The sequence below is a fragment of the Syngnathus leptorhynchus genome, chromosome 14, assembly GCF_054491065.1.
Source record: "Syngnathus leptorhynchus isolate UIUO chromosome 14, UIUO_Slep, whole genome shotgun sequence".
In the NCBI taxonomy this organism is placed as follows: Eukaryota; Metazoa; Chordata; class Actinopteri; order Syngnathiformes; family Syngnathidae; genus Syngnathus; species Syngnathus leptorhynchus.
Window position 1 is genome coordinate 2,043,245 of NC_141208.1, and position 19,760 is coordinate 2,063,004.

Sequence of the window (19,760 nt, forward strand, 5' to 3'; positions counted from 1 at the left end):
ATAACGCGCCATTGTGTTCCCTGCCGCCAACACGTCCAGGAGGTGAAGTGAAATCTCAGACGCTTCCCCGGTGACTGGAAACACGGGCTAATGGCATTGCTCGAGGCCTGCCCGGGCCAAGCTTGTCAATACCATTTCCCTTACGCTTCTCCCGCTTGCCACTTCCCATCTGGAGCCAATTCGTGAGCCGCGAGGTCAACGGCTGACTCCACATCACACTTAGCCATGCTCGACACACACACACACACACACATTCACTCCTTCCATCCGTCCTTTTGCTCTGCTGAGCCTTGCTTGGTTATGACAGGTTCGTACTGGGCACTACATCCCCTGCAACATTTTCTTTACTGTAAACATGAAAACAGTATGAATCAAAGTAAAGTTGCAAATATTGACAGTAGTAAGAGAAAAATTCTAAAATATTTGAACATTTTCAATCTTTTCTGGAGCTACAAGTTTGTGGTGGGGGGAAGCAACGGATAAAAGGTGATCGTACAGTAATCTATTAAAAGTGAAGGAATAAAAATGAAATAGCTCTCAGTCAAAAAAATAAATCTAACTTGACCGCAGTTCATTTCACATCATAAAATGGCAATGAAGGCCAAGCCCCCCCCCCAAAAAAAACGTCCCTCATTTCCAAGCCGCAGCCCTCAAGGCCCTTATTTGCAAGTCCGAGCCGACTTAGTGACCCACAAACGTGCACCGAAGCCCAAGGTAGATGCGCTGCCACATATCAGGCAGCCAAACAGCAGGAGGCTGTCACTGCGTGGCTTGAGGGGCTTACGCCTTAAACCCCCCCCCCCCCCCCCCCTTTCCAGTCAAGGGTACATATTCATGGTGCTCTTTTGCTCTGCTTCACTGCTGAACTGTTCATCCAACTCCCAAAGGGTGAGCTGAGCGCCAGAAACCATGAATTCCAAGTACTCGGATTGGTCCATACCTTACCTCAAGGTGCCTGAACACAGAAAAATTCTTCTCTTTCTGTCTTTATTTTTACTGTACAAGTTGGTGGATGTCATCAAAAACTAGCAGGAGATAAAGATCCATTGATGTAACACGTCAGCATATTCTCACTCAATTGTGGCTTATTTCAACTCTCGTTGGCGGTTATCATTAGTAGGTGAGAAGCAAAAAAGGTTACAAATTGCCAGACCCTCCCAAATCCACACTGGCACTTTGGCTGTTTTATTGGACCCCCTCTGCTGCCTTCTAAGCTGTTAAACACATTTATCAAGAGATGCGCAAAAAAGCAATTACCTAAACTTGCGGTCGCACTTCAGCAAAGGTAGCGGAAACACTTAATGCCATCACTTTTTTTTTTTTTGCTTGACCCACAGAGACAGTGATAAAGTAGTAAAATGTTGTTTATAAAGAATTTTGGAGCTTGTTGTCGTGAGAGTTCGGTGGAGTTTCTGTTAAAGAAGGATTTGTTGTTAAGATTTACCGCAGTTAATGTTAGCAGTAGGAGTGAAATTCAAATGGGACTTTGGCTAGCCAACCGTGGCTAAGCTATAAGGCAGTTAACATAACAGCAAAGTTGTCAAAGTTCTAACATTCTCTGTTGCCAAAATGAACTGCAGCTAATGGGAGCAATGGGAGCCACATGCTGCTTCACCAGACATGATCAGTAGATGATGCCTTACATGCAGGTGGAAGAAGATAAAAAGATGCAACAGCTGGCCAATCTTGTAATTTCACTAAGTGACTCATCAAAGATAGCCTTTTAATCCCCAAAAACAGCACCAGGAATACACACGCACACACAAACTCTTTTGATCAGAAAAATGAGGCCAGTGCCGGGAGAGCCTCCAAAGGGAGACTAAAATCCATTTTGGGGGATTTGAAGTCAATTGTGGGAATGAAAGGATCAAACTTATTTGTCTGACGCGAAGCCCCTGTGGTGATCTCATTCGATGAAATGCGCACACACACAAACCAAAAAAAAAAAAAAAAAACAGGGACCACTGCTGGCAAAGTCTGGGATTTCTCCACCTTTGAATTTCCGTCCTTCCTAAGCTTATGCTCCAAATTCAAAGAGGCATTTTACATTTTCCAGAGCATGAAAGTGGGATTGGGACAAAGATATTGCAATATCTCACTGTTATTAAAAGGAAGATATTTGATATTTTAATGAGAAACACTGAGTTGACAAATGATTTGCCTATGCGGGCCACATCCAATAATGTGATGGGCCGGATCTGGCCCCTGGATCTTGCATTTGATACCTGTGCCCTAAACACTTCATCGTCGTGCCTTCTTGATTTCCAGTAGCATTAATGTCACACGTAAATCTTGGATTCCGGGATTAATGTAAATCCCGCACAAACAACGCCTTCTGGAACCATAACGTCCAACCGCTCTTTGCACGTCAATTCATGTCCCCGGTTTTACCTTTTTAAGCAGAACACAAGGGCCGATAGGCCGGAGATGAAGGTGTCCCTGTTCATCACATGGGATATTTATCACGATCCCTCACCAATTCCCCCATCAGCATTTAGGAAGAACGCGTAGGACCGCCCGGCGGGAATGAGGCAACATCTAATGACACGAAATGAAAAGCGGCGTGGCGAGGCCGCTCTCTGATTGCTCCACTGCGGTTACAACGGCTCGCTCTCGACTTGCCGGTGCCGATCACTTGCAGCCCGGCTTGCCTGGTCATAAATAATGCAGCCTCCTCCACCACCGCCGCCCAACAAACACCTCCAACGAGGAGAGGCAGCCTGCATTGCAGATTCTCGGAATGACAAAGGTGACTTCAAGGAGCCACAATGAGGGGGAAGAAAAGTAAATAAAGAAATAAAAATATACACACAGGAAGCTATTCGTTTCAAGCTGGTGTTTACAAGTCTGGATGAAGTGACGGGCACGTGTCGGAATGCCGTAGCAATACACAATACCTCAGATTTCAGGGCGGAAAAAAAATGATGTAGAGATGAGCTGACAAGTTGTTGATAAACACTCCGGAAAAGATTCCAAAATAATATAATAATAAAATAATACGGCGGCGTCCTACTTTTCACAACTTTTCCGACATCAGTACTTAGGGTGATCCCCCGCATCGTCATCGTTACTCAAATTTCAATCACAATTTGGGTTGCAGTGAACTCATCTCCACTCACTTCACAGCAGGCGGCGGTTTGGCAGACTTTGAACAATTCTCGGTAGAATGGCTTCATTTCGCTCCCGCTTGTCAAAGGGACGGAGGCGGAAAATATGTCGCGAGCCGAGCCGAGCCGAGACCCCGTTCATTTTCTTGTAATGACTTTTTCGTCTCATTCGGTACCGTGAGCTACGACTTCATAAACGTTTACAACTTGCTCTGACGAGCTTCACCAGATTAAAAAAAACACACACACAAAATGTCATGGCGGTGAGCGGGTAATTAGCGGCTAACGATAAGCTATTAGACCTTTATGGGCCCACTTATAAATGCCGTCGTGTGGCGGACTTGTGGCTGTTTATCGCCTATTTGTCGGTTCGCCGGAAGCCAGATAGGAAATCCCAACACGTGTAGAGAGAAAGTCGGTTTAATAATCATGCTTTATTTATTTCTATCTCTAAATACAGTAGAGCTGTTGTGTAGTGAGTTTCTTCTGTACTGTTTCACAAATAATGTGGCCTCATTATTGGGACTGTATTCTTGATCTGCACTTGGTTAATTCAAACAAAATAACAGCAATTGCCTTATGAGTCCTTGCGTTTATTTTGTGATATGATAAATGATTTAGCCGACTGATTTTGACCTTGACTCCCCACTCAATTATTTAAGGTTTTGTCCACTGGGTTTATGAAAACAAAGTGACAGCAATTTCCTTGTAGGTAGAGATTCAAAATGCAATGCCACTTCTCGGGGAGATTATTATCACCAGAAGGCTAAAATGTATCGTATGTTAGCATATTTTATTTGAACTGTCTCTGAAATAATTATGTAAATTACCAACGTTTTCTAAAACACAACTTCTGGGGTAACTTTCTTTATTGGGCGTCAGGGAGCTATCTCATATTAATAATAGCCTCAATAATAGCCTCTAATTAGATGCCATAATTAGGGAGCTTGCGCGGAATAAATTGAATTAATGTGGCAGCCGAACCTTGTGCTGTCACGCCGACTTTCGAGTAAAATGCAAAGAATATGTTCTTATTTATAAAGACATAAATTAGGACAATCTCTTCATAATAATACATTTTAGTTAATGAAGCATGTGGCTCATTACCAAATGTTGTGAATTGTGTGTTTGGCTTTTTGTTGAAAAGGCATTTTGATTGGAATCATCTGTGACTACTGTCTGTAGTTTTATTTTGGTAGGTTTCTACTTCCCGTATTGTTTGCTCGTTTCCTCGATCGGAATCAAGTATTGACTGACTTTTCAAAAACAACTAACTTTGTTTTGAGTCGTGTATTTTTAGCTGATCTGTGGTTTTATTTTGGTATGCGTTTCCACTTCCTTTCTTGTAGTTGTCAGTGTGGAGCAATTTGTTGACATTGATTCAGATTTTTTGTGGTTTTCTATTTCCTAATTTTGATGGGAGTGTTTTCTGTGACTAGTGCTGTGCGTTTTATTTGAGTCTGTTCCTGTTTTGTTCTTTTTTACTCAGGCCGGTATTGAGCACTTTTTTTTTTTTCTGCTCTGTAAAATCTGTCCTTTCATTTTCATCATATCGCTCTCTGCAAAATATCAATACTTCTCATTTCTATTATGCACATGTTGTATACTTCTTTGTTTTGTGCAGCGTGCAAGCAGAGGGTGACGCATGATGAAAGCAGTGGCAGGTGGGCTCCATTTCCAAACCCTCCATAGAACCACCGAGAGACAAATCAAACGGCCGAGCCTCCATTTCCTCCGCGCCATGGTGGATGGGGATGCCGGCGGGTTACGGCTTGTTGGCCACCGAGGAATTCCCGCCTCTCTGATATGATTTGGAGGCGGGGAGATGTGTGTTGCTGGGATTTCTCCAGCTGACCCTGCAAACTCTGAACTGCTGAGGTGTGAAGGGATGGAGCGCTGGCTCCATAGTCGACGATTGTATTCGTATCGCTGCTGCTATGACGAGTGAATTCTCGAAAGCTTAGAATTATAATAATGAAAAGATTTTACAATGGAGATAGTTTGGAAAAAAATGGGTCCAATTCTGTAAGTCTGTGACATTCAAAGATGGAGGTCCAGTACTTTGGTTGAACATCATGGACATTATTTGATCAAGTCAGCGGTGACGTGAGACTTTTGGCGGAAGTCTTCATCGCTGGAGCGTGGGCCTGACTGACTGTGTGTCGCACCGGAGCCTGAATGATTTATGCCTTTGTCATTTCTCATTTGCCCAAGCAAGGTGTCGTCGTTTGTGTGTGTGTGTGTGTGTGTGTGTTGTGTACGCAAGTCAAGTCTGCAGAGACAAAGAGTTAAGGATGAAGAGAATACCCTTGAAGGAAATAGCAAAGTCAGGTTGGCGATTTCTCTCATCCCCCCCCCCCCCCTATTTTTATTGTACACAATCACATGACCCAAACAGAAAATGTTCCTACTTGTTCAGGGTTGTACATCTGACGTATTAAATACAAAATATGCTTGTGTCGTCGTTTTTCACCTTGACAGTTGGAAAGAAAAACGACTACAGCAATTGCCACGGTTAAAAATAAGATAAGTTGTAAGGGCACTCAAATGAATTAAACATTGTCTGGAATGGAAAATTTCTTCACATTTTGATCATTTTTAAGGTAAATGCACATCATGCTCCTCTTGGGAAACCATCACCGTGCTGCTCGGCCTCTGACTAACGAACGTGTGGCGAAAGCAAAGAGCTATACTACCCCCCCCCCCTTTATTTTTATTTTGCAGATTTGTGACTGCGTGCATGACCGCACAAGTGAGTTGTGCGCCAAAAGCCAAATAAGCTTCTCACTTGCTCTCAACTTTTTGGGGGCCAACTTGGCCTCATCCTGTCAGTGTCGTCGCAGGCAGGCAGGCAGGCAGGCAGGCAGACAGACGCGCTTCTGTGCGTGCGTGTGTCAAAAGAAGTGGTCCTCCGTCGACTTTAGGGATTCTCTGAATAGGGGGAAGAAAGAAGATGAGGCAGACAAAGAGAGTGAATGACAGACACGGCGACAGAGGCCTGGTTTTTTTTTTTTGGGAGGGGGTAGTGGAAAAGCGCCTCGGGTGAAAACCAAGTGTGAGGTGAGGCTGGACGGACAGTCGGACACGCAAGGCGACGACGACAAGACCAAATGCATCTATGCTGACACCTTGGCCCACCTTGCAAAAGCAACTCTTGGCTCGGCTTGGAATGTTGAAGTCTTAAATTGTAAGCATTGATTTAAAAAAATGCCCAAATTTATGCTACCAAAAATGAGACCAAAATGTTTTCCTGACATTTGTACAGAGGTGTGTAGACTTTTTCATAGCCCCTGTGTGCTGATTGATTTCCATCAAAAGCTATAAAACGCCGCTAGGTGAAGATCGCAACAAATTGAAGGTCGGGGAGCACTTTGAAAGTCAAAAGGCTGCGGGCAAACGGAACCAGTGCGGCACAATAGCAGTCAGCTCGATGTCCAATTATTGCTGATGAAAGGCACATTCTGTGTGGCCCACATCAGAGTGCCGGATTAGCCAAAGTGATTTCTTCCTCTTTCTCCTTGGCTTGTTTGACATAGTCAGCCGCTAATCCTCTTGAAAACTTTGAGGTTCTGCCCATTCCCGACTGATGGCATGTGATATAAAAAAAACCCCCAAAAAAACATCCCGAATATGGGTGAATCCGTTTTTGGTTTAATTGCTGTTGGGAGAATCCTTTTAAAATGTATTTGTGAGCAAAAAAACAAAAAGCACATCTATGGGGCAAAACTGTTCCCTCATAAACTCTCTTAAATTTGATTTTACAATAAAAAAAAAATATATATTGTAGATTTTGATTCAGATCAAACAAGTTGATGGAGCATCTAAAATGTTCTCTATTAAGATGATCAAATGCCAACACGGCGTAGTGGACGTGTCAAATGATTGACAATGAAGGTGGATTAGGCCTTTAATCCCCACACTGGATCAAAATGCCGAAGACGTCGCTAGCAAATCCATTGCTTTCTATTCATCGAGCTACGTGCGCATACATCTGTGGGCTCTTGTTAGTATTCTCCGGCTGGCCCGGCGCATTTTCATCCCATTTCAATGCTTCCGTTGAATTGTAATGGCATGTTTAAGTTAAGCGTTAGGCGGAGCCATTCCCCTCGGTGGTCATTACTCAGTACTGACAAACACACGGCGGCGGAAAACTGTTTTATGTGTTGGCACTTTTACATGATGGCAAAAAAGAAAAACAAAAGCAGATTTACACTGCAAAGCATGTTTTATGTTGTTCTACTCAAACTGTTGAACAAATTGTGCTGCAATCTGAATACGTGATGCCTTCACCTACCTCTGGAATTTCAATGGGCAACGTTACTGTGATCACAAAATAGAATTGTTAATAGAATAACTGTGACTCATGAGCCACATGCTGCTTCACCATGACTAATTGCTATTGTGGTGAATTTCCATTCCACGATACAGCCGTCTTCTTATGATGTCAAAGTGCCTCGGTGATTTAGATTTGTACAATTTATTGGCAAAAAGTGAAATGGCTGCTGAAAGAAATGGAAAAAGTTGAACAATCGCTCATCTCAGGCGCTCCAAATATGTCACCAGCAGAAAAAAATAAAACACACACACACACACATCAGGGATCCTTTGTCGCATCTCTCTCCCACACAGGAGTCAACTTCAGGGACGCTTTGTACATTATACAATGCATGAGAGATGAGCGTTTTCATGGGAGAAGATAAATGATACGCATTAAAAAAAAAAAAAAAAGGGAAATATTTGCCCAAGCTGCCGATCGTCGCGAAAATCTTTTTAACTAAAAATGGTTGAGACAAAAGGCAAGGCAAGGCAAGGCAGCTGCATTTACCACGAGGTGCTTTACATAACCACAAAGTCAAGCATTTACCAAAAAATAAGACTTTTGGGAAAAAGTTAAATAAATAAAATAAAAGTCATGAATTATCATAATTAAAAGAACATATATATACAGTGGAACAGCAAGATTATTTTTGTTGCTAACCAAAACAGCAGCACCTACCAAATCGTGTCGATCCACAACAATTTCGATGATTCTCGTGCACACTATTAGTCTTTTTTGGGGTACTCACCGATAGAGCAGTTGAGAAATCAAACTCCTTCGCCCTCTACTTGCTTGTTTTGCTGAGCGGTTGTTAAAACCTAACAAGCGTCTTGTTTAGCAAATGGCCCACAATTGTTTTCCCGCAAATGATTCCCACCCGCTCGACTCAAAACGGTGAGACACCTGTTTCATTTGCGTGGGTGTTAAGATTCTTTTCTGCAACTAACGGATTGTCTGCCATTCTTTTTTGGCGTGGACTCCCCCCGGCAAAGAACGTCGTTGTCAATGCGTGGAACTCGGGGAAAAACCTGTGGGACGAACGACTGAAAAGATGTCAGTGCTCTGGTTTGTTTCTTCGGGGTTGATGTTGCTGTTGAAATGTCTGAATATATTCTGATTGAGTGGTGAGTGGTTGCTGTGTCACTGTAAAAGCAGCGGCCATCCTCCCTCCCCTCGACGGCCGTCCTTTTCCAAACACAGCCTCTCCGATCGACAGCGCAATTGATTTTCTGATTAATGTCCCGGCCCACCTACTTGCATGGAGGCCCCTCGAGACATCATTTCCTTGTGAGCGTGATCAATATTTTGCAGCGACATAAATGAATGTCGGGAGAAAAGTAATTTTGTTTAGTCGGAGGCTAAAATACTTGATGGCTTTTCTACCTATTTGCGGCCATACATTGCAGAGCGCTAATTGCTTTTGCTTGGGTCCAATCGTGGAACGCACGCCGGGAGAAAGACTCTCTTGCGATACTTAACCGGCCTCTGATGACGTCTATCATACTGACTCGCTTCCAAGTTTTGTCTGCCATCAAACTTGGCAGCCATGCTTCACCTAAACTCATTCACTGCCATCGACGTTTCTCTCCGTACATTTTCAAGCGTAGCAGGCTGGACGGATTGGATTTTCAAATATTGCTCGGGTTGATTCTATCATGTTGCAAATGTATCATACCTGTAATTTAAGGATAATCGCTAACTCATCATCAAAGGAAGGGCCAAAGATTACGTTTCGAGGGAAAGACAATTCCATCAGTCGTGCAAAGAGCCTCGAGGTACATTCACATTGGCAAACCCGGATGAAGAAGTTGCCTTGCCACTGGACTGCTGACCTCTCTCTTTCTCTGACTCTCTTTTGCTCGCTCACCAATCTTCGACATGATGAGCGCAGATAAAATATGTAGGAGGCTGTCGGCTAATTTTAGTCTCCGACTCCTCCATCATCACTTTTAAAAGTTTGGAGCTTTTTAAAAGCCACTGTTGGCCTTGTCGTCGTCATTTGTGGTTATATGACAAAGATGGACTCTTTTACTCTATCACATTTAATATTCTGTGTTTACATCGTATTTACCAATTCAATGTAGCCTATTTAGACATTGCACATGTATGTATGTGTATGTCTGTTTCGTTTTCTCACCAAAGTCTGCTCTAAGAAAAAAAAAAAATCGATCACCACAATCCCAGATGTCGTAAACTGCCCCCCCCCGCCACTCCAAAAACAAAAAGAGTCATTCATTTGTGGGATGTCGAGGCCTTGTAATGTTTCCATCCACAGATGACTTTGAAAGCATAATTAAAGTGCGGCCAAAGTGTTGCTGGGGGATATTTTACATGCACCAGACAATGGGTTGTGTATGTGTGTGCGTGGGGGGGGGGGATATTGATTACTTCTGGGATTACGGCACCGGCAGCATCGCTCTCAGTCCAACAATGTAATCATCAGCAGCCTCCACACTTGGAATGCGCAGGTGGCCGCACGCCTCCTCACCAGGGGAAGAGGGTAGAAGGGGTGCGAGTGGACGCCGAGCAGATGGATAATGTTGCGACCGCCGGAGGTCGGGATGAATTGGAAGGCAGAATTTTGCCGACGAGGGATTTGTTCTTCTTGGTGACGTTTTAAACGGAGAGCTTCTGGCGCAGTTAAGAAGACGAGACCATCGTTTTGGTGTCTTTGTCAAGGACACGACAAGCCTTCCCTGATAAAAAGAAAAAAGGCCGTATTTTACCGGCTATTTGTATAAGCCACGTCGTTACCGTTGACCTGGCCGGTGACCTTTGGACACGAGCCTTCAGTAGGTGTTTCAAATTCGTTCAAATTGCCAGCCAAAACCAGATTTTTTTTTTTTTTTTTTTGTAGATTGAACAAAGTACATAAAGTGGGATTTTTGCATACCAGATTGAGCTATTTGTGAAAATAAAAAACGAATGGAAGCCTTGGAGTCCTCAAAAAACAGAAAGCCAAGTATTGATCTCATTGCAGTTGCATTTTGGCTGATTATTTTGTCTGTTCTAATCGGTCTTCCGATGAATCCGACGGGCCCTAGTTGAAAAATGACAATTGGACACGTGAAACCATTTGAAAGCATTTTGAGAATTTGCCATCACCTGAGAGAACGTCAGACTTGAGCTTTCCCAAGTCAGAAGAGGCGTCAGTCTCCACCAAGTCGTGTGAATTGATGGCGGATAATGACGCCATCGACAGCCTGTCTGTGTGTGTGTGTGTGTGTGTGTGTGTGTGTGTTGGCTTCCCTTAGGGGTTTGGCGTGGGGGGAGACTGAGATAACCGTCCTCCTCTCACGGGATGAGAGATCCCCTTAGATAGATAGAAAGAAAAAACAAATTGAAGCATTTGTTTGAATGGCGGGAAAGGATTAAGTCCAATCAAACATGAGTGAATCACCGGCGCAGTTTCCAGTGTTTGTGTGTTGTGCGCTGGCAGCGGAGAAACAAGGACAACTGGCGGCGTGTTGACAGTCGGCAAACACAGATGTTCAAAGGTATTCGCTCGCTTTCCGTCGGGCACATGCAGATAAGGACAATGAGTCATACAACGTGGAAAGTTCACTACTTAGAAGTATTGGATTTGATCATGAACATTCGCTCATAATTATAAATTTGATTGGCCCTGCATTTCCTTGATGCCGGATCAATATCAAATCTTGCATTATTCCCATCGGAGAGGGTGAAAATAAGTCTTTTTTTTTTTTGGTGATGATCTAGTGCTAGATAACGAGTAGAAGTTAATCCCTGGATCAGGGATGACCAGAGATGCTTAGCAATCAAGTTGACCTCAAAGAAACACACGTCCTCAAAAAACGACTTTCTGTAATGATGCTGAAGAATAATATATTTTAGAAAAATATACTTTTTATTATTTTGATTCAAATAGTTGGGTACCTTACCACCTATTAATATGAAATGAAAGTACCAAGTGAATTTTTTGCTGCAGTGTAAAATAGATTTTTTTTTTTTTTTTATCCTTGTGGTATTTTGATGAGAGTATCTCCAGAGACATTTGGAAAAAAAAACCTAAATTGAGATTCTGTCTGCCGTCATCAGTAAAGTTGACGTCTGTGAATGAATCAAGACAACATATCGATCACCGCCTTTAAATATGCTAATATGGAATCCTGGCTAGCGTCGAATATCAGGAATTAGTCTTTTTTTATTTATTTTTATTTTTCCCAGACGACACTGTAAGAGGTTCAATTCCACCGCTAATAAAGCATACCGAGTCACCATCATCAAGCATCTAAACGTTTGCAGAATGTTAAATAGTTGTGTGATTAAACCCTTCGCTGACTCTATTATTGATGTTTTTTCAGGTTTTAAATAGGATTTTCCAACTAAGACATGTAATCTCTTGTTTTTTTTTGCGAGTCAGGGAAATGCTTTCATTGGAGTCAGGAGATAAACGGCTTTTAATTTATTAGTTTGTGTTCAATTTGTTAATCTCGTGACGCATTCAATGTGGTTATTAAAAAAATAATAATGAATGATAACCAAACCGACAGTATTTTATTATTGTATATTTTTTTTAGGTGGGGTTTAAATGGGATCTTTCAGCTAAATCGTGTAATCCCTCCCTAGCAAGGATACGTGCTAACTTTTTTCCCCCTGGATTTTCTGTGAGAACGGAGAAGCCACGTTCAGTGGAATCAGGAGAAATACCGGCTCGCGGTGACATCTGTTGAGCACGCCAAAGCGCACCGGGGGGCATCGACGTGCGAGTTTTCTGACAAACTTTGGTAGCGGCAAAATCTCAACGGATCCCCGCTGATGTCCGTCCTGCTGTCCGCACAAGCTTTTCTTTTGTCTGCTTCCATGACAGGCCCGAGCGGCGCTCCTCGCAAGGGTAGCTTGTCCACGTTTGATGATGAATTGGATCCAGCCTGTCACGGCGACTGACGTCAGTCTCGGCGGCGTTTCCCCCCCGCAGAGTAACATGAGACGGCTGAGAAAGTCGTTTTAATTACCGCTCGCCATGTATTTTTGTCACACTGAGCGGCCTTCTGTTATGGCCAAGACGTCTGCTTGGTAAACGGGCATGGCGTCGCTTTGAGAATCCAGCCAAGGGGACGTTTGCTTTTGATTTCTTTCCACTCCAACTATTGCTCATAGACACTTCTCTTCTTCAGAGTTGTCAGCGTTAAATCCCTGCGGATGGATTTAGAGTTCATTTTCGGGTCCGAACACGACCATCAGACGTGTGACTGGAAGGACAATCGGCCCGGCCTATGCTGTAGTAGTCCGACATTTTGGTTTTGAAACTAGATTGTTTAAATGGCGAGTGAGAGGCACAAAGCAATGCCCCCCCCCCTCCTTCCACGGTGGTCTTGCTGGGGTTGATCCCGTACGATCGTTGACTCCTTCTGGACTACACACCGCTTGACTTAAATCGACCTGAAGTGACAGAACCTCCACCAAACGGTCTTATTTTGTTCGGTAATAAGGAAAGCAGAGCACATGAGCCCTGTCGGTTTGCTTTGACCCGAACGGACGTTTGTCAATCATCCCCGTAGGCCAATCGGTCTTGGAATTGGAGCAGATGTCAGGGAAAGAAAAAAAAGCGCAACCGGTCTTTGACAGCACTGACGTGGTGACAGCCTGTCGGAAAAAAAAAAAAAAACGTAGCGCCATTATAAAATCTTTACTGCCATTCTATCCATCCAGCCATCATAAACTATCTGGGGACCTCTTTCTTGTCCTGATTTATAAGAATTTGAAGGTGGTGGCTGGCCCGGTCACCAAACCGATTTTGACATGGGTCCGTCCGTCCTGAGCTAGCCATGCAACTTTAATGCCCGTGCGTTGCCCTGGGCTGCCATGTATAATTAAGGCGCTCGTGTGGACTCCTCCCCCGGCACACATGCTGGGAATTAGGTGGGAAAATTGCAACAAGACCAAACGTGCGAGCTGCTTTATTCCGGCCACAAATGTGACGTTTCCTTTCGTACGTGCCGACTGGAGAAAGTCCCGGCGTTGACCTTGACCTCCTAATACTGGCATCAATTATGAGGGATGTTTGTTGTGGCTAATGTGCTGCACGCCAAGGCGAAAAAATGTGTGCGAGTGGGGCGAGGAGGGTGGTTTCAGGGACGAGACCCGCTGCACTATTCATGCCACCATCTGCTCCTTTTCACTCACATTTTCAGAGCAGCTTCACCGCTATGTGTGTGTGTGTGTGTGTACAGAGGCCAAACCTACCTGAGATGTGGGCAGCAATGAGAGGGAGCAAACAGTGGCAGCAATAAGGGAGGGATCAATAAAAACAGCCGCAAAAGAGGTGGGGGCGCTTTGAAAAGGGGTCATCTCATACGCCACCTCGCCCCATGAAATATAAATGTGGCTCAAATAGATGAGATTGCTCCGTTTCTACAGCCCCCCCCCCCCCCAAATGTGAATGACAATAACATTTGGAAGGTGCTGGACTAATTAGAAGCATTCGTCTGTGTCAAACCTGTGGCCCGTGGGCCAATTCAGGTGTTGTGAAATAAGGCCCTTAACTGCTGAGCCTATTTGAATGATTTTGCTCAACAAAACAGCAGCACCTAATTTGTCACTCAGATGAAAACATTTACCAGCCCCTATTTAAAACTCGTTTGCTAACCAAAACAGAAGCACCTACCTATCTAAAAGTCTCTAAAAAAATGTCTTTTAAATTTACATTTGACACAAAGTCCCAACCTCATTGGAACTGGTCTTTGCATGTTTTTTTTTTTTTTCCCCAGCTGCACTCTTAGTAGATGACGGCATCTTTGCTGACATCATTTTATCATGACACATATTCCTTTAATTTCCTCCTTGCATCAAAAGAGGTTAGACCGACTTTGGAAGATGCTCCAGAGTGCATGTGTGCAACTATCATCTACATTTAGAATGCATGGACATACACCTCGAGGACGCCATGGTGTTCTCTCAGTGGGGTGCGGACTATTAGAGGACTTTGCCGTGTAGGGATATCATTAAAGAATAAATACATGAGTGCAGCTTTGTCAAATGCTTTTTTTAATAGTGAATAGTGAACATGGCATTTTGGTAAGCTGAGCGAAACAAAAGTCTGATACACCGACATTCTACATAATAAAGGTAAGTCTTGTTTTTTATGATATATATATTTGTTTCTTGAAAGATGTAGACATTGTGTGCCCCTCTCAAAAAATAAATAAATAAAATGCATGCCAGTAGTAAAAAATCTGATATACTAGAATTTATTTTCATAAAGCTGTTAAACTTTTCAAGTGTTGGTGGATCTTGGAAAGCATTCCTCGAGCAACGACTGTATGTGACAGTCCCTGTTACACCACTGCCCCCTTGTGACTGGATGATCAACTATGAGGGCAGTGCTGTAACACTATGAGCTTGTGAGAATTCACCAAAGAGTTCGGTTGATCAATTTAGGAATGACCTCGATGATACAAATCAAAATCAACGCAAACTCAGATCATGACAATAGCTTGGTTACTCTTCAATTTTTTTTCCCTGAATGTCTGGTGGCTCTCTTTAAGTGTGTAATGTGGGCCATCTGCTTAGGGCTTCAGGCATCTTGCTCGGCATGTGAGGCCGATGTTGGAAAACTCGCTTCTCCTGAGAGATGATACGCACTTTAGCATGGCACCCACCCCGATTCATCTCCGACCAGTTGGTTCCTGGTTTTTGGCTTTGTTTAAATCTCTTTATGCAACATTTATGTGATTATTTCCCCTCAAAAGGCCACACTTGCCGTCTATTATCTCCAGAAGGCATTAGAATTGAATCTTCTCCTTCTTTCTCCTGCTCTTGGGTCATGTCGTCATGACAACCGAGATGAGATAAACGTTATGGCAAACCATCACATTTCTCGCTGTCTGAATCGTGGATACTGTCGCTCAGTCCACAGCGCAATGAAGGTCGGGGTATTGTAAAGAAACGATAAAGACAGACGGAAAAGGGGGATAGAGAGTAGTCACTGGCAGCGGGGTCTCTCGGGATCCCCTTTTGCTGCCCTGATACCGGCGATGAGATCTTGGTGACGACACGGTGATGACAGGAAGGCCTCAGTGGACGATGAAAGTCCAGTGTGGCGCCACCTGATCAAGAAAATGTAGATTAGAACAATTCTCACGTTTTGGATTTGATGCCCCCCAACGACCAGATATATTTTGGTAAGATGTACCTTATGTTCTCCACTGCTTGGTGGTACCAAGGTTGCCTTCCAATGGAGATCAGCAACAGCATCGTAGTTGACCTGATGTCCACATTTTATTTTTTGTATGATTATTTTACACAAAGAAAAAGACAGTTGGCGTTCTCACCATTCAAGACCTTCCGCAGCCATTGACATGCCAGAAAGCTTTAAATAACATCCGTTCATACTTGATTTCAGGACTGCGGACAGAAACCGTAGTACCCGGTGAAAACGTAAAAGTAACTTCAAGGCATCAGACCAGCTTTTTGACATCCGCCCTCACCCTTGTAACAAACCAAACTACGTCTGCTAACATGAAATCCAGTAAAGACACCAGAACAGAAAAGGTCTGCAGAAGAGAGCCTTTCACCACAAAGCCCCTTTAATGGCACTTTAGTTCATAGCTCGCGATATTCTGTTCAATTTACAGTTTGGATTCAGCGTGAATTGCCACAAAGGGGTCTTCGTCTTGGGTGCTGATCCGGAATTGGGCGCGACCGTCGTCACCGACCTGGATCACTTTTCCCGTGCACCTGTCTCCCTCCTTTTGGCCAGAAATGACATCGCAGTAGATGCCGCTGGGCACGCCAGTGTTTAGGGTCACGTCCAGGTCCCTGAAGATGAAAGACAAAAGCTGCTGTGGTCCGGACTGGTCGACTGCAGTCCAAAAATGCTGGTGAGCTTTACCAGTTGTCATTGTTAAAGACGATGAAGCCTCGATTACCGCGGCCAAAAGCGACCTGGTTACTCTGGTTGTCCCACCAATTGCTATGAGGCTGTCCGTTGACCACGTTGCGGAAAATGACCATGTTCCTGAAGGGATTTGACGGAGAAAAGGCATCACTATTTATTTTGCTTATGAGCAGCAAAAACAGACCCAAGACAATCTGTCATAGTGGAAAAGCAGCACAACACTATGTTAAAATCCAGAATCTCCTCACTTGATCTGTCGCCATCTGTGCTCACACACCCATCCATCCCCGCAGGTCTGATCGGGGTTGATGGGAACAGACTTGGTGCTTCCGTCGCTATGACTCGGCGGTCCGATCCAGTCGTTCTGATCCTGAGGGTGCAACGTGAATCCTTCGGGCTTAGGTGGACCAACAACGAGGCGGCAAAAATCACGGATGATGAGTAAGAACCTTTCCATTGACGATGTGGCGGTTCCAGCGGAAGCTGGACATGACCCTGGTTACGCCGTAAGGGTGGGCCAGCATGTACCCCGTGGCCATCTTGTAGAGTCTGGGATCCCAGAAAGTGATGATGGATGCCCCGCCTGCGCCGTGGCCTCGCTGGTTGTCATGGTTATCGATGAAGACGACGGCGTCGCCGTTGGGCATGAAACCCCAGCCTTCGCCCCAGTTTCTACAAAAAAAAAGAGGTACGGTGCCGCGCTGGTTAACACATCCGCTTCACAGTTCAGAGGTGCCGGTTTGATCCCGGCAGTCCTGACTGTGACGCACCTGGTGTAGCACAACTTCTCTCCGTGCCATTTTCGGAAAACGGTTCCTAGCTTTGCGCCGTATTTAAACTCGGTCACTCGTCCCAGTTGGGTGTACTCGCGCGATGAGATAGGCTCGCCTCCGAGGTCGATAACCTGTGGAGGCCAGAGGACAAATGTGGAAGTGTTTGAATCACATCTTTCATCCCTATAATCTTGACTTCAGATTTTTATTCAGGGTTTGGTTCTACAGTTGGAGACTCGCAGATGCGTGCAAAGTTGTTCTGCAGGCTGCAGGCTGTTTGCGCGAGACTTGTTTGACTTAAAACTGTATTTATACAGCGTGCTCTATTTGTATGAACATGCATATATGTGATGATTATGTCTACACCGACAACTGACAACCTGATGGCACGTGCGTCACTCCACAAGCCTCGTCAATCCGATTGTATGAGTCAAAATGAAGCCGTTGAGATGAAGTCTTGAGTACCTCCTGGAAAACGAAGGGTTTGGAGCCTTCTGCGAACCATTTGGTGCTGAGGTTGTGCAGACGACTGTAGACGGCATCCAGGTCTCCGGGCCACATGTGCTTGCAGGCGTCCACCCGGAACCCGGCCACGCCCATGTCGATTAGCTCGTTCATGAACTCGGCCACCTTATCTCGGACGTATTTCTTCTCCAGTGCGAGGTCCAGAAGGCCCACCAGGCGACAGTCGCGTACCTAGAGCAAGACAAAGATGATTCAGCAAGTCGTGGCGGCTAATGCAAAATTGCAATTATGGATTTTACTGTCGTACTTGATACGCCGCACCTGATAAGCGTCCCCGTAGTTCTCGATTTCACCGCTGTTCGTCCTGCATTTGTGGTCGTTGAAGTCCCAGCTGCTGAAGGGCACGTCGGGGAAGTTCTTGGTGCTGGCGCTGAACCAGGTCCCGCACGACGAGTGGTTCCCCTCGCCACCGGCCGACCCGCACATGTGGTTGATGACGGCGTCCACGTAGACGTTGACCCCGACATTGTTGCACCTCGTCACCATGTCTCGCAGCTCGCGCTCATCGCCGGACCTGGAACACAAGTTGTATCCCACCGGCTGGTACCTCTGCCACCACGGCCTCCACGGATTGTTCAGTACGATGTGCTCGTTGGGAGGTGAGATCTAAGCGGACATGTGGAAAGGAAATGATGATTGGACGAGGAAACAAATCTACAGTGCTGGGCTGGGCTGTAATGTCAAATTTCAAGAGAGGGATAACATTTTTCCCAAATCACCGCGCCTGAGGAAAAACAGCTGATCAGACATAAAAAATGTGGCTGATAAGGTGTCAATGATTGGAAATTGTCATGGGGTACCTGAACTCCCCCGAAACCATTGGGCCCCAGAAAGCGCTCGCACTCGGCCGCGATGTCCGCCCAGCGCCACTCAAAGAGGTGCACGACGGCCGTCCTGCCGTGCCGGAGATGCGGATGGTGCTGCGCGGCAGCGAGCCCCCACAGCAACATCCATGCGATGAACCACTCCATGCTTTCTGGAGTACGTTTTTTTTCAAAAAAAACACAAGTGCAAACAACACTCCTGTATTTGTATCCTTTTTCTCCTCCTTGAGGGAACCAATGGGATGGCTGGTAAATAAAACGTCAGGTGGGTTTGTCAGCTGCTTTCTTTCTCACACTGAGACCGTTACTGTTATGAAACACTTGCTGGTAAAGTCGGATTCATGTTTTAGTATGTTCTGGAAAAGTAGTTTCTCAGAGTAGGGTAAATGACTATTCAGTGTTGCACGTATGACTCGCTTATGATGTGGCTGCCAAATAGTCCTTAGGCCTCGTCATTCTCGTTAATGGGTCGATCATAATTATAATAATGAAGATACAATTATTATGCAGTGATAAATTTGAACGCCTTGACGTACAAGGTTGTAAAATCTGGAATCTGCTTCGAAATAGTTACGAGAAGCTTGTCTTTGAAGTTGCCCCCTCCCCCGCCCCATTTTATTGGTCTCCTCATAATGTCCAATGCTATCAAATGTCATACTTTGTAACATGGAGATTGTTTAAGGCTTGTGTACTCCTGCACCTGTTTGCTTTGGATGTGAGCCCATATTGATCTTAGTCAATGAGTAAATAAATCGTATTCATGTGACATGCAAGTCCACCGAGTGTCTTTCAATGTGATTGACTCAGCAGTTGTTTGTTGTGCTTTAAATATATTTGTATTCATTATAATTATTATTATGGGTGAAAGATATGAAACATCCTACTGAGTCTCACTCATTTTCAGCTTTCTGATATGTTGTGCAAACGTCGCACGTGACTAGAATTTGACAAAATATTTTGATACAAAAATGCTATGAAAAGCAATATGATTTTCTGAGAGTGTATTGGTTTGATTTGAAATGATTCATTTGGACCATAAAGCTAATTGAAACATATTAAGAGGACAATAAGAGGATAGAGGAAAGGTCCGTGCTGCTTCATTCCATTCCATTCCATTCGACTGCAGGAGACTGGAAAAGTTGTCAGAAAAGAAAAAAAAAAAAATCAGCTGGAGTCAATTTTCTGATCATCTTTCACATGAGTCAGCAGGAAATGGGAACGACACTCTTTCACTTCTATGCGCTTCGCAACACTTCTTACGTTGTATTTCAGTTAAGTTTTTGGTTTTATTTCACTATCTTTTTAAGTTTCCTTTTCTTCTTTAATTTAAATATCAAGTAACCTGCATACACA

At 44.4% G+C, this 19,760-nt stretch overlaps 1 protein-coding gene and 1 long non-coding RNA gene across 2 annotated transcripts in view; one reads left to right on the forward strand and one right to left on the reverse strand.

Annotated features, from left to right (window-relative positions):
- Positions 1-5,757, forward strand: part of LOC147045893 (uncharacterized) — a 37,504-nt gene extending 31,747 nt beyond the window's left edge. The window contains exon 4 of the long non-coding RNA XR_015068255.1: positions 4,732-5,757. This is a non-coding gene — a long non-coding RNA (uncharacterized LOC147045893). The remainder of the gene's footprint in view (positions 1-4,731) is intronic.
- Positions 5,758-15,939: 10,182 nt separating this feature from the next.
- LOC147045894 (alpha-amylase-like) lies at positions 15,940-18,567 on the reverse strand. The gene is made up of 8 exons (XM_085929607.1): positions 18,384-18,567; positions 17,845-18,189; positions 17,524-17,754; positions 17,056-17,189; positions 16,735-16,957; positions 16,534-16,655; positions 16,280-16,405; positions 15,940-16,206 (listed from the first exon to the last, which is right to left on the reverse strand). The coding sequence occupies exons 1-8, from the start codon at positions 18,552-18,554 to the stop codon at positions 16,017-16,019; spliced, it is 1,542 nt and encodes a 513-aa protein (XP_085785733.1). The 5' UTR covers positions 18,555-18,567; the 3' UTR covers positions 15,940-16,016.
- Between the last annotated feature and the right edge of the window lie 1,193 nt (positions 18,568-19,760).

Coding starts and splice junctions, on each gene's coding strand:
- LOC147045894 (XM_085929607.1), bottom strand. CDS start 18,554: ATGGAGTGGTTCATCGCATGGATGTTGCTGTGGGGGCTCGCTGCCGCG. Junction 17,755..17,844: donor ACTACGGGGACGCTTATCAG/GTGCGGCGTATC, acceptor GTCTTGCTCTAG/GTACGCGACTGTCGCCTGGT. Junction 16,656..16,734: donor GCCACATCGTCAATGGAAAG/GTTCTTACTCAT, acceptor TTGCACCCTCAG/GATCAGAACGACTGGATCGG.